This window comes from Pongo pygmaeus, chromosome 10, assembly GCF_028885625.2.
Source record: "Pongo pygmaeus isolate AG05252 chromosome 10, NHGRI_mPonPyg2-v2.0_pri, whole genome shotgun sequence".
Lineage (NCBI taxonomy): Eukaryota > Metazoa > Chordata > Mammalia > Primates > Hominidae > Pongo > Pongo pygmaeus.
The window spans coordinates 120,814,564-120,829,336 of record NC_072383.2 but is presented as its reverse complement, the minus strand read 5'-3'; the positions used below and the strand labels follow the sequence as shown (position 1 = coordinate 120,829,336).

The window sequence follows — 14,773 nt, the reverse complement described above, 5'->3', positions numbered from 1 at the left end:
ACCGCACCGGCTTTTCCAAGTTCTTTTAACAATTTTTTTTTAGAGACAGAGTCTTGCTTTGCTGCTCAGGCTGAGGTGCAGTGCTCATCATAGCTCACTGCAGCCTCGACTTCCTGGGCTCAAAGGATCCCCCTGCCTCAGCCTCCTGAGTAGCTGGGACTATATGCATGTGCCACCATGCCCGGATAATTTTTTTTTTTAAAGGTTTTTGTAGAGATGGGGTCTTGCTATGCTGCCCAGGCTGGTCTTGAACTCCCGGGCTCAAGGGATCCTCCTGCCTCAGCCTCCCAAACTGCTTGGATTACAGGTGTGAGCCATGATGCCTGGAAATCTCTGCAAGTTCTAGGCCATCTCCCAGAGGCCCAGACCCACTCTGCCATGTAGACTCCTGCTCCTGCAGGGCTGGGCACAGTGCCTGGTCTGGGCTGGACTCTCAGCATTTGCTGGATATACACATATGTGTGTGTGTTATTCTGGGGGAAAGGGTCTGTAGTTGTCACTGAATTCCCAAGAAACCCAGGACCCCAGAAAAGGTTTAACACTCACTCATCCATCACACAATTGTCTTGGGCCTCTCAAACCTAACCTGTCACCTGAGACCAAATTCCTGACCTCAGCCATCCTAACTGGTTCTCCCCATCAGCCTGGGAGAAAGCCCCAGGCCTGGACACCCCCTGAAGCCCCCTCTCCGCCCGCACCGCACCCCCCGCCCAAACCCGGCCTCTGGCTTGGCTGATGGAGCAGCCTCCTTGTGGCCAACAGCATGGCCCCAGCAACCTTCCTCCAATAGAAACCACAACTTACAAATACAAAGCATTCCACAACTTTCCTACTGACTTCTGAACAAACCCAGCTCCTCACCAGGACCGAGAAGGCCCTAGTGACCAGCCTGGCCCACTTCTTCCCTCATCAGGCCATTCTCTTCCTCACCCACCAGGTTCTGGCCTCCCCTTCGTTCTTCAAGCTGGCTCCTGTCTTGAGGTCTCTGCATCTTGGTCTGCCCCTGCCTGGAGAGCTCACCATCCCAGCCTGGGCCCCCTTTGTGTCCGGCTCACAGCCAGCACCTCCCTGCTGACGCCAGCCACAGCACCCTCTACCCATGGCCTGTTCTACTTCTTCACGTCACCCTGTTTCACTCTCTCACGGCACTTAGTGGGACTCTGTGACCTACTTGTGTCTGCTTATCCTGAGCCCATTGTCAGCCCCACTGTGGCAGGGAGGGATTAGGTATAGCCCCTGGTCCATGGTGGGTTCTCAGAGATAAATGTTGCAGAGGAGAGGCCTTGAGTAGGACATGCGACGGACTTGCAGAGACAGTGACGTGAGCCCCTTCTGAGGGACCCTGGGAGCAGGGATCGCAGGGAGTCAGGAAGGCTGCCTTTCTGTCCTCTCTCTCCTTTTTTCTGTATTTATTTTTTTGAGGCAGGGTCTTGCTCTGTCACCCAGGCTGGAGGGCAGTGGTATGATCATAGCCCACTGCAGCCTTGAACTCTCAGGCTCAAGCAATCCTCCCGCCTCAGCCTCCAGAGTAGCTGGGACTATAGGCACGCACCACCACGTCTGGCTAATTTTCTTTTTCATTTTTTTTGGAGAGACGGGGTCTTGCTATGTTGCCCAGGCTGGTCTCGAACTCCTGGCCTCAAGTGATCCACCTGCCTCAGCCTCCCAAAGTGCTGGGCTTACAAATGTGAGCCACTGCACCCAGCCAAAAACGTACTGCTTGAAATGTCAGGCTGTCTGCTTTACTGGAGTACATCCTCCATGTCACTCACACACCTAGCTCTGTGGACAGTGTGTGTGTCGGCGTGCCTGTGAAAATGGTGGAAGAGGCCCAATTTTAGGTCTGGGTCTCCTGGAAGCAAGAGTGGGACGTAGTGGGGGCGATGTGAGAATGGGGGACTCCTGGCATTTCCAGGTACTGCGGGGGAGCACTGGATACTCTCAGGGTATGGATCAAAGTTTCAAGCTGAGCTTTTCTTCTCTGAGCTCAAGAGGCCCGGAGATCCCAGCCGACAACTTTGGTCTTAATATAAATCACCAGGCTTTGGTTTCTACTGTTTTTAACCAGATGGGCTCATGCTACACTGGCGGATCTGCAGCTTGCTTTTCTCACTGCACACTGCAAGAATGTTTATCAGAACCTGGAAGGCACAACCATGCCCTTCTAAATGGCTGTGCCTTAGTCTGTCTCAGACAAGACCCCAGATTTCCCTAAGCAGCCCCTTTGAGCTAGGGCATGTGGAGGGGGTTCCACGGGGTGAGTTCCTGGAAAGGGAGCTGCCAGTCAAAGGGTTTAAAGATTTTGAAGTTGCCAGGCACAGTGGCTCACGACTGTAATCCCAGCACTTTGGGAGGCTGAGGGAGTGGATCATTTGAGGTCAGGAATTTGAGACCAGCCTGGCCAACATGGTGAAACCCATCTCTACTAAAAATACAAAAATCAGCCGGGCATAGTGGTAGGCACCTGTAATCCCAGCTACTGGGGAGGCTGAGGCAGGAGAATTGCTTGAACCCAGGAGGTGGTGGTTGGAGTGAGCCAGGATCATGCCACTGCACTCCAGCCTGGGTGACAAAGTGAGACTCTGTCTCGAAGGAAAAAGAGTCTAGAGGATTTACAGTGAAAAATCCTAATAGTGGTCATGGCCAATGACACCTCTGCTCCATGCTAAGTGTTTTACCCATGTTCTCCCATCGAATCCTCACGGTGGCCCTAAGACAGTTCTGTGATCCCATTTTGGGAGCTGGGATTCAAGCTTGGGCCCGACTCTGGGAGGTTTGCTCCTAACCACCAAGCCCCACTGCACCTGTGCTGACTCATTCAGCCCAGATTCCAACACAGAGTGATGCCCTGGAGAGGGGCCCACGCAGTGCAAGTGGGGCCAGCGGCACCGCTCCGTCGGAGGCCCCACCACTTAGGTTTCTGAAGTCTTGTCTTCCCAGCTCTAAAGCTCACCGATCTGGGGATCACTGAGATGAGGCAATGCTTGTGTGAACCTGAACAGACAAAACGCAGCAGCCGAGGCTGGGTTCAAGGTCCCTTCATCCTCTTCCAACCCGGAGGCTCCTCGAGGGCAGAGGCCACAAGTTTCTTTATCCCTCGGCCCCAGAGCCCAAGGCAGAGCCCAGGACTGTGTTCATGGACATCGCCTGATGGACAAATGACAGTTCCAATGGTCCAACGACAAAACAACAAAAGACAATGACGAAACACCTTTCAACGTACCCCCGACAACCCAATGGGCTCCTGGCCGATCTGGCTGCCCCTCTGAGACCTCGAGCGAGGTACCTGAGAGATTGCAGACGTCTCTGCGGCCAGACCCGAGTCTCCAGATGGCTGCCGATCTACTTTCTCTGAGCTGTTCATCGAATGTTCCATCGAGGACTGTGAGTTCTGCTCATCAGAAACATCTGAGGGAAGAGCAAGATGACAGGAGCTGTTTTCAGACACGTGAGAGGTGGGGCCGGATGGGCCAAATACTAACAATACCTTGAATCGGGTAGTTTTGGGGCCAGTGGTCTTTGCAGGCTACAATGAGCTGGGGGGCTGGAGGGCTGGGGAGTCTCCTGTTGATTTTGCAGTGGCACTGTTTCCAGCAGCCAGGCCACACACGGACCCTGGTGTCTGCAACCCTCTCCTGCACACTTAGCTGCTGAGGGCCCTGGGAGGCGACTGGAGGAGGCTGCAGTCTCTGTGCTGTGTGCACCCAGCACCCCCTGGCGGCCGCAGTGCGCACCAACAATCATGGCTGTCAATTCCTCTCTCCCGTCCTCCTCCTTTGAAGAGCCTGCCTTCTCCTCCTGGGGAACATCAGAGGTAACTAACCTTTTGTAAACATTTCTCTTAATAATATGGGTATTTGGCCGGGTGCGGTGGCTCACGCCTGTAATCCCAGCACTTTGGGAGGCCGAGGTGGGCGGATCACGAGGTCAGGAGATCGAGACCATCCTGGCTAACACGGTGAAACCCCGTCTCTACTAGTTACAAAAGATTAGCCGGGCGTGGTGGCGGCTACTCGGGAGGCTAAGGCAGGAGGATGGCATGACCCCAGGAGGCGGAGGTTGCAGTGAGCCGAGATCGCGCCACTGAACTCCAGCTTGGGCAACAGAGTGAAACTCCGTCTCAAAATAATAATAATAATAATAATAATAATAATAATAATAATAATAATATTTTTCCAATTGCCAGAGCAATGACTGATCATTGAAGGAAACAGAAAAGCACAGAAAGAAATAAAGTTAAAAATCACCTGTCACCACCCAGGGACCACCCCACTGTTTTAGAGGATTAATTCCCATCTTTCCAGTTTTCCCTCCCTCCAAGGGTACAAATTTTCTCCTCTTCCCAAATGCGGGTCACGTGGTATGTCAGAGGAGTTCTTCATGTCTTTAAAGATTCTTTAAACATAACAGCTTACAAGATGGCTGCACACCATTCCATCAAGCAATCGCCAGTAGAATGAACCCAGTTATTCGGGTGATTTCTCATGCCTGTCTTCCCGCTGCTCCACCCCAAGTTTTCTTTAGCAGAAGGAAGGTGCAGGCTGGATGGGGCGGGGCGGTGGGTGCAGCTTGGGAGGAGGCAATGGCGGCAGTGGTTTTTCCTAAAGCTTACTGGGCACAGAGCCAGACACTCATGAAGGGGCAGCAAAAATCCTACCCAAGGCCCCGACACCATGGTACCCTGATGCTAAAATGCACACACGAAACGAATCCTAGAGAATGCCTGTGCAACCAAGACTTCCTTGCTGGGGTTTCTGAGGCAGAGGAATAGCAAAGGGGAAAATAACCCACGCTTAAGTTTAAAAGCAAGCAGGCAAGATGGGAAGAAGAAGAAGATAGTGCTGGGCCTGGGACAGGCCGGGGCACAGAGGGTGGGGGAACGGGACAGCAAGACCCTCCTTCCCAGGGAGTCTGAGCAGGGTTGACACTGTTACTCCTCAGACTAGGAGCCCTGGCCGGGCGCGGCGGCTCACGCCTATAATCCCACCACTTTGGGAGGCCAAGGCAGGCGGATCACTTGAAGTCAGGAGTTCAAGACCAGCCTGGCCAACATGGTGAAACCCCGTCTCTACTAAAAATACAAAAATTAGCCAGGCGCGGTGGTGCATGCCTGTAATCCCAGTTACTCGGAGGCCGAGGCAGGAGAATTGCTTGAACCCGGGACCACCTCCTGGGTTGGGAGCCGAGATCACGCCACTGCACTCCAGCCTGGGCGACAGAGTAAGACTCTGTCTCAAAAAACGACAACAACAACAACAACAAAAACAGGCTGGGCGCGGTGGCTCACGCCTGTAATCCCAGCACTTTGGGAGGCTAAGGTGGGTGGATCAGCTGAGGTCAGGAGTTGAGACCAGCCTGGCCAACATGGCAAAACCCCGTCTCTACTAAAAAAATACAAAAATAAGCCAGGCGTGGTGTCGCCCGCCTGTAATCCCAGCTACTTGGGAGGCTGAGGCAGGAGAATCCCATAAACCCAGGAGGCGGAGGTTGCAGTGAGACAAGATCATGCCACTGCACTCCAGCCTGGGTGACAGAGTGAGACTCTGTCTCCAAAACAAAACAAAACAAAAAACAAAACCACAAAAAACAAAAAACAAAACAATAACAAAAAAAAAGAAAGAAAACATTATGCTGGGTGAGAAGAAGTCAGACACAAAAGGCCACAGAGTATATGATTCCATTTATATGAAAAGTCCAGAATAGGCAAACCAATGGAGACAGAAAGTTTCGTAGTCGCCCTGGGCAGGGACCCAGTGTTGCTGGGGAAGGGAGAAGTAGAGAATGATTGCTGCTGGGTGCAAGGTTTCTTTCTGGGGTGATTAAAATGTTTTGGAACCAGATAAGAAGTGGTGGTTGCACAACCTTGTGAGTGTACTGTCAGTGAATTATTCACTTAACCTGGTTAATTTTATGTGAATTTCATCTCAATAAAAAGAAAAATCGGCCAAGTGTAGTGGCTCACACCTGTACTTCCAACACTTTGGAAGGCCAAAGTGGGAAGATCGCTTGAGCTCAGGAGTTTGTGACCAGCCTGGGAAATATAGTGAAATCTCATCTCTAGTTTATTTATTTATTTATTTTTTAAAGAGAGGGGCCAGGCCAGGCATGGTGGCTCACGCCTGTAATCCCAGCACTTTGGGAGGCTGAGGCAGGCAGATCACTTGAGGTCAGGAGTTCGAGACCAGCCTGGCCAACATGGTGAAACCCAGTCTCTACTAAAAATATAAAAAGTAGCTGGGTGTGGTGGCAGGTGCCTGTAATCTCAGCTACTCGGGTGGCTGAGGCAGGAGAATCGCTTGAACCCAGGAGGCAGAGGTTGCAGTGAGCCAAAAATCGCACCACGGCACTCCAGCCTGGGTGACAGAGTGACACTTTGTCTCAAAAACAAAAAAAAAAAAAAGAGAGAAAGAAATCATGTTATTGTTATACTCTATTTCATAATACATGTTTGCTTTAACATAAACATTTAAAGTTTTTACTAGAAAAGTTGCCCATCTGTGGCTTTGCATCTGACCACAGCTCCTTTTCTGCCGGGCACAGCAGGCTCTGCAGAGTGGTGGGGGAGGTGGGGGCCCCAGATGTAGGCTTAGAAATCATGAAGGTGGCCAGTCACCCAGAGACTCACACTGACCCATGCTGGGCAGAGAGGTGCCCGGCAGAGGCCTCTCCTGAGAGCCAGGCCCTAGAGCTTGGTGGGAACTGGCCTTGGAACCCACAGAGCATTCAGGAGCTCAGGGCAGCAGCCGATTCTCTGGGCGCTGCGGTGCTGGAACTCACCCAGGGAAAATTATTTTCCTGGGGCCTAAATTTAGTCCAGGGAGCTTGGACAGGAATTATGTCATTCCCTGAACTCACATAGCAGTAAACAAGTTCAAAGCAAGGTCAACAGCTGGTGGCCGACCTGCCCCGTCCCAGCAGACAGCACGCACCCACCTGGGAAGGCCACACGGGTCTGTCCTTGTGCCCTTCCCACGGGCAGCTCGGGCAGCAGGTAGGTGGATCTTGGCTGAGCAGTGCAGGGCAGCCGTGCAGGCCCAGGGGCCTGGGGTGGCCAGAGATGACCCTGGTGTGGCTCCCACCTGCGTCCCACCAATTTAGCATCTGGTGGTGGTGGCGAGAAAGTAGCAACCAATTGGACACACTAACTCAAAACATAATTCCTGCTGCGGAGCTCAAATTGGGCTTCTAGAGCAAAAGAGACACACACCCCCAACATGGGAGAAACAAGGCCACGGCCAGAAAGAAACCAGGACGGGAAAGAAGCAGGAACACGGCTGCACATGAAGCCCATGTCTGTCCTTGGGACCCCCGAAATCGCTCCCCCGACAGAAGGGTGGACAAGGCAACCCTGCAGCTCCCAGACCCTCCTCCTAAGCCCCAGCTCCAGGCCGAGCACTTTGCTGGCGTTCTCGCCCCCTTCGCTCCCGGCGAGGGAGGCAGCTTCTGTTTATCCCATTTTATTTTCTGTTGAGACAGGGTCTCTCTCTGTCGCCCATGCTGGAGTGCAGTGGCACGATCATGGCTCACTGCAGCCTCCACCTCCCAGGCTCAAGTGATCCTCCCACCTTAGCCTCCCGAGCAGCCGGTCGTCCCATTTTACAAACAAGGAAGTAGGAGGGTATGTGGAGGTGATGTTGCCTGCCCAAGGCCACACAGCTGGTGAGTGTCCACGTGGATGTGACCACAGCCCCCATCTCACCCCCTCTGCCTTCTACCTGCAGAACCACCTTCTAGGGAAGCCTGATGGGCAGAATGGGGTCATGGGGACCATGAGGGGAGATGAGAGGGGACGACACATACTGTACCCACCGAAGGCTATGGCAAAGCCGCTAGGGCACTGGCTCCCAGCAGGGGGTGATTTTACCCCGTCCCCATCCTGGGGACATTGGTTAACAACTGGAAACATTTTGGTGGAGGCCAGGGATGCTGCTCAATGTCCCACAATGCACAGGATGGCCCCCCACAATAAAGAAGGATCTGAGACTGGATGTGGTGGCTCACGCCTGTAATCCCAACACTTTGGGAGGCTGAGGCGGGCAGATCACCTGAGGTCAGGAGTTTGAGACCAGCCTGGGCAACATGGTGAAACCCTGTCTCTGCTAAAAATACAAAAATTAACTAGGTGTGATGGCAAATGCACGCCTGTAGTCCCAGCTACTCATGAGGCTGAGGCAGAAGAATCAGTTGAACCCGGGAGGCAGAGAGGTTGCAATGAGCCCAGATTGCATCACTGCACTCCAGCCTGGGTGATACAGCGAGACGCCGTCTCAAAAAAAAAAAAAAGAATGATCCGTCTCCAAATGCCAGGGGTGCTGAGGCTGAGAACCTCTGCGCTAGTGGTGTCATCCTACCCATGACTTCTCGGGGGAAAAGCCAGGCAGAACCTGTGACATTCTGAGTGCATATGCAGCCTCTGACTAAACAGTTCCACTTCCAGGGACGCAGCCTGCAAAGCCACCTGCACCTGGGCAAAGATGCAGAGAGATGAGGGTGGCAGACCCCTCGCAGGACTGCATGTGCAAAACAAAAGATGGGAACACCTAAGTGACCATCACTAAGGGACTGTTCAAATAAATTATGGCACAGTCACAGACTTGAACGGGAAGTATTATAGTTGATATGGAGAATGGCATGAACCTGCAATCTCTGCCTCCTGGGTTCAAGCTAGTCTCCCGTCTCAGCCTCCCAAGAAACTGGGATCACAAGTGTGCACCACGCCGGGCTATTTTTTGTATTTTTAGTAGAGATGGGGTTTCACCATGTTGGCCAGGCTGGTCTCAAACTCCTGACCTCAGGTGATCCACCTGCCTCGGCCTCCCAAAGTGCTGGGAATACAGGCATGAGCCACCGCGCCTGGCCTCTCCAGCGTATTTGAAGAGCCAATTGCTTACCCCATTGAGTGAGGGAGGCCTTCCAAATTCCTGTTATTTCCAGCTTTCTTTCCCAACACTCCCTATTTTGAGCTCTGTGGTCCTGCCACACCACACTTTCTTAGTTTCTTCTTCTCTTTTCTTTTCTTTTTTTTTTTTTTTTTTAAGACAGGGTCATGCTCTGTCATCCAGGCTGGAGTGCAGTGGAACGATCATGCTCACTGCAACCTCCACCTCCCAGGCTCAAGCAATCCTCCCACCTTAGTATCCCGAGCAGCTAGGACTACAGGCGCATGCCTATAGTTTTATGTATTTTGTGTATATTTTTAATGTATTTTGTGCATTTTTATATATTTATGTATTTTTATATAGTTTTTATGTATTTTGTGTATATATTTTTTTTACACGTTTCACTCTCATTGCCCAGGCTGGAGTGCAGTGGCGTGATCTCGGCTCACTGAAACCTCCACCTCCTGGGTTCAAGCGATTCTCCTGCCTCAGCCTCCTGAGTAGCTGGGATTACAGGCGCTCGCCACCACACCCAGCTAATTTTTTGTATTTTTAGTAGAAACGGGGTTTCGCCATGTTGGGCAGGCTGGTCTCGAACTCCTGACCTCAGGTGATCCGCCCACCTCAGCCTCCCAAAGTGCTGGGATTGCAGGTGTGACCCACTGTGCCCAGCCTAATTTTTGTATTTTTTGTAGAGATGGGATTTCACCATGTTGCCCAGGCTGGTCTCAAACTCCTGGGCTCAAGTGATCTTTGCCTCAGCCTCTCAAGTAGCTGGGACCACAGGCATGTACTACCACATCCAGCTAATTTTTAAATTTTTTGTAGAGACAGGGTTTCACCATGTTGCTCAGGCTGGTCTCGAACTCCTGAGCTCAAATGATTCACCCACCTCGACCTCCCAAAGTGCTGGGATTACAGCCATGAGCCACTGTGCCCAGCCAGCCTGCCTCCTTTCTAATACCAGTCAAGACAGCAACTCCTCCAAGAAGCCTTCCTGGAGGCCCCTTTTTAACTGTGTCCATCACAGCAGTGACTATGAACTCAAAAGCCCCACGAGGGGCCAGGCAATACCACAAATGAGTCAAGTGGGCTGTTTGATTCAGACATAGATAAGCTTCACAAATAAAATGTTAAGAAATACTCTCTTCAAATATGTACTTTCCCAGTTTTCTTAAAAAAATAGCCTTCTCCGCCTAGGCGCGGTGGCTCACGCCTATAATCCCAGCACTTTGGGAGGCCGAGGCGGGCGGATCACCTGAGGTTGGGAGTTCAAGACCAGCCTGACCAACATGGAGAAACCCCGTCGCTACTAAAAATAAAAAGTTAGCCGGGCATGGGGGTGCATGCCTGTAATCCCAGCTACTCTGGAGGCTGAGGCAGGAGAATCGCTTGAACACGGGAGGTGGAGGTTGTGGTGAACCAAGATTGCACCATTGCACTCCAGCCTGGGCAACAAGAGCGAAACTCTGTCTCAAAAAAAAAGCCTTCTCCAGCCTTTTTCTTTTCCACTTTTCCACCTCCACTTCTGATAGAGAAATAGCTTCAAGAAACATCTTGGCTGGGTGTGGTGGTTCACATCTGTAATTCCAGCACTTTGGGAGGCCAAAGTGGGAGGATCACTGGAGCCCAGAAGTTCAAGACCAGCCTGGGCAACATAGCAACACCCCGTCTGTACAAAAAACTATAAAAATTACCAGGGCATGGTGGTGCATGTCTGTAGTCCCAGTTACTTGGGAGACTGAGGCAGGAGGATCACCTGAGCCCAGCAGTTCAAGGCTGCAGTGAGCTGAGATTGTACCACTGCACTCCAGCCTGGGCAACAGTGAGACCCCATTTCTTTTTTTCTTTTTTTTTTTTTTTGAGACGGATTCTCGCTCTGTCGCCCAGGCTGGAGTGCAGTGGTGCGATCTCGGCTCAACACAAGCTCCGCCTCCCGGGTTCACACCATTCTCTTGCCTCAGCCTCCCGAGTAGCCGGAACTACAGGCACCCACCACCATGCCCGGATAATTTTTTTGTATTTTTAGTAGAGACAGGGTTTCACCATGTTAGTCAGGATGGTCTCGATCTTCTGACCTCGTGATCCGCCTGCCTCAGCCTCCCAAAGTGCGGGGATTACAGGCGTGAGCCACCGCGCCCGGCCAAGACCCCATTTCAAACAAACAAACGAAAACCAAGAAATAGTCTGGGCGTGGTGGTTCACACCTGTAATCCCAGCACTTTAGGAGGCCGAAGTGGGTGGATCACGAGGTCAGGAGATTGAGACCAGCCTGGCCAACGTGGTGAAACCCCATCTCTACTAAAAATACAAAAATTAGCCAGGCGTGGTGGTGCACGCCTGTAATCCCAGCTACTCAGGAGTCTGAGGCAGAAGAATCACTTGAACCTGGGAGGCGGAGGTTGCAGTGAGCCGAGATCACGTCATTACACTCCAGCCTGGGCGACAAAGCAAGACTCTGTCTGAAAAAAACAAAAAACAAAACAAAAAAAAACCCAAGAAATATCTTAATTTTCCTTTTAAAATCTACAATAAGAAAAACAACAGTGGCCATGAGGTAACACAGGGCAAGCGCCCTTTGGCCTTGGTTTAGAGACAATAGGGAAGGGTCTCTTCTGCTTCAGCTGGTAACTGCCCCAGGGAAAAGCAGGCCCGGTATTGTCAAAGCTGATTCTTCAAAATAAGCTAGAAATCAATCCTGTTTTAAGCTCAATTTTTAAATTTTGTCATCACATTCAAATTTAAAAAATGATACTGCAGGGTTCTGTATGGCCAGACTCTCACACCCACGGGCTGGATGGAGTCTGTCTGCACCTCTGCCAATGAGTCCTTCATTCCAGTGTCTGTCTCTCCTGCTGACCTATGGGTTCTTGGGGTGCAGGAAGCAGAGTGCAGCTATGACTGGGGCCCTGGCGCCAGCCCAGAGCCTCCTTGCACAGGGGTGCAGATCAGCTCTGCAGCAGGGGACGGCCTTTCTCCTAGAACCACACTGGTTGCTCCCAGGACACACAAGACCTGAGCCCTGGGGTGGCCCTAGCTGCAGGCTGGTCACATTTGCCACTCCACATTCCATGCTCGCCAGCTCTTCGTGGGTGTGCAAGGCGTTCCAGACCTGGCCTGCCCTCCCCAGACCCGCTCAGCCACTGCTCTCCCTCCAGGTGCCCAGAGTCACCCTCAGGTCCACACTCACCCCTATGTACTGCCCAACACAGGCTTTCCCCTCACCTTCAAAATATACCTCCATGTTAGACCATCCAGAATGCTGCTCATTTTCTTAGATGCAGTAACGGTATTTGTAATTCTGTAAGAGAATGTCTTTTTTTTTAGCAAGGTCTCACCCTGTTACCCAGGCTGGAGTGGTGCAATCATGGCTCACTGCAGCCTCGACCTCTCAGGCTCAGTCAATCCTCCTGGGACTACAGGTGTGTGCCACCATGCCGGGCTCATTTTTATACTTTTTGTAGAGATGGGGTTTCGTCTTCTTGCCTAGGGTGGTCTTGAACTCCTGAGCTCAAAAGATCCTCCTGCCTCGGCCTCCCAAAGTGCTGAGATTATAAGCATAAGCTACTGTGCCCAGCCCACAATGTCTTTATTTTTAAAAGACACGTGCTGACATGTTTAGGGATGAAATGTCCTGAGATCTATAACTTACTTTCAAATGGTCCCAGAAAAAATACAAAGCAAAAGAAACCCAAAAGCCAACAATTGCCAAGTGCAGCAGGTGGATATACAGGACAGTATTATGCCATTCTTTTAATTTTTCTGTAGAGACTCAAAATAAACATATACACATATATATTTCTGTACGCATTCACACAATCACACACACACTCTCACACAATCACCCCATCATCTGTTCTTAATCCTTCAGATCATGTCACCGAAGCCCCCAGTGGCTCCCGTCTTACCATGAAAACCCAGGCCAGGCAGTGGCCTTACGAGCCCCCCATACCTGAGGCGCTGCCTTCTGTCTGACCCCATCTTATTATTATTAACTTTTAAAAAATTTTCTGAGACACAGTCTCGCTCTATCGCCCAGACTGGAGTGCAATGGCACAATCTCGGCTCACTGCAACCTCCGCCTCCCGGGTTCAAGTGATTCTCTTGCCTCAGCCTCCTGAGTAGCTGGAATTACAGGCACATGCCAACACACTCCGCTAATTTTTGTATTTTTAGTAGAGACAGGGTTTCACCGTGTTGGCCAGGCTGGTCTTGAACTCCTGACCTCAAGTGATCCGCCTGCCTTGGCCTCCCAAAGTGCTGGGATTACAGGTGTGAGCCACTGCGCCTGGTGCCCATCTTATTTTCCAGCTCCTCGCTCACTCTTACCTCTGCCCACACTATTCTCCTCCCAGATCCCCACACGGCTTGCTTAGTTGCCCAGTTTGAGCCTCGTCTTGTTCAAAGGCCACTCGACCACCCCCTTTAAAATTGCAACTCCCCAGGTCATTCAGCAAGACCCCCCCACCCCTTTCCTACTTTATAATTCTCTGCCACACTTATCTTCCTAATACTAGGTTGTCTGATTTTTTAAATATATTTAAAATTTTTTATTAATATATTTTGAGCCAGGGTCTCACTCTGTCACCCAGGCTGGAGTTCAGTTGTGTGATCACGGCTCACTGCAGCCTCCAACTCCTGAGCTCAAGGGATACTCCCGCCTCAGCCTCCTGAGTAGCTGGGACCACAGGCACATGCCACCATGCCCAGCTCATTTTAAAGCATTTTTTTTGTAGAGACGGGGTCTTGCTATGCTGCCCAGGCTGGTCTCAAACTCTTGGCCTCAAGTGATCCTCCTGCTTCAGCCTCCCAAAGCATTAGGATTATAGGTGTGAGCCACCATGCCTGGCCAATTGTTTGATTTTTATTTATTTACTTATTTTTGAGACAGGGTCTTATTGTCACCCAGGCTGGAGTGCAGAGGCATGATCACGGCTCACTGTAGTCTTGACGTGCTGTGCTCAAGTGATCCTCCGACCTCAGCCTCCTAAGTAGCTGGATCACAGGTGTGTGCCACCACACTTGGCTATTTTTTTTTTTTTTGGTAGAGATGAGGTCTTGCTATGTTGCCCAGGCTGGTCTTGAACTCCTGGGCTCAAGCAGTCCTCACACCTTGGCCTCCTAAAGTGCAGGGATAACAGGCATGAGTCACTGCACATGGCCTGTCTGATTTTTTTAATTCCCCCACGAGACCATGTCCTCCAGGTGTCACCTCTCTTTACTGTCTCCTTGCTGGGGCTGGCACACGACAGGGCCTCCTGGAACACCTAGTCACTGAAAGCCAGTTACAGGGAGGCCATCAGAGCCCCACCTCCAGAGGCCACATACCTTCAGCTCCTGGGTGCTCCTTCCCATCAGCCTGGGCCTCATCCACCTTGGCCTCGGTGCCGTCACTGGGCACAGCCGAGCTGGGCTCTGGAGCGGGGCTGGAGTTGCTGCTGTTCTCCTGTTTGATGGGGGAGGCATCTGCGATGGAGCTCTGGTTGCTGTTATCGTCTGTGGTGGGTTGGGAACAGAACCACAGGATGAAATCCCACAGCTGCCAAGGACGGGTAGGTCGGAGGGCTTGACATCCCTGTGCCTCAATGCCCGGAACCCCACGGCAGCTCTCCCGGGGAGGGGTCTGGTTATCGATTTTTTTTGTTTTTTTTTTTGAGACGGATCTCGCTCTGTCAACCAGGCTGGAGGACCGTGGTGCAATCTTGGCTCACTACCTCCGCCTCCCGAGTAGCTGGGATTACAGGCACTCGCCACCATGCCCGGCTAATTTTGTACTTTTAGTAGAGACGGGGTTTCACCATGTTGGCCAGACCCGTCTCGAACTCCTGACCTCAGGTGATCCGCCTGCCTCGGCCTCCCAAAGTGGTGGGATTACAGGCGTGAGCCACTGCACC

The 14,773-nt window shown here is 51.7% G+C and overlaps 1 protein-coding gene across 4 annotated transcripts in view; it reads right to left on the bottom strand.

The window, feature by feature from the left end:
* Window positions 1-14,773, bottom strand: part of BCL7A (BAF chromatin remodeling complex subunit BCL7A) — a 42,033-nt gene that overhangs the window by 3,806 nt on the left and 23,454 nt on the right. For 2 of the 4 annotated variants that reach the window (XM_063646794.1, XM_054441809.2), the window contains exons 4-5: window positions 14,208-14,375; window positions 3,224-3,408 (exon numbers count right to left, since the gene is read on the bottom strand). In XM_063646794.1, the coding sequence (XP_063502864.1) occupies window positions 3,224-3,408; window positions 14,208-14,375 (353 nt within the window). The remainder of the gene's footprint in view (window positions 1-3,223; window positions 3,409-14,207; window positions 14,376-14,773) is intronic. The other 2 variants (XM_063646795.1, XM_054441810.2) reach the window with 1 other exon arrangement.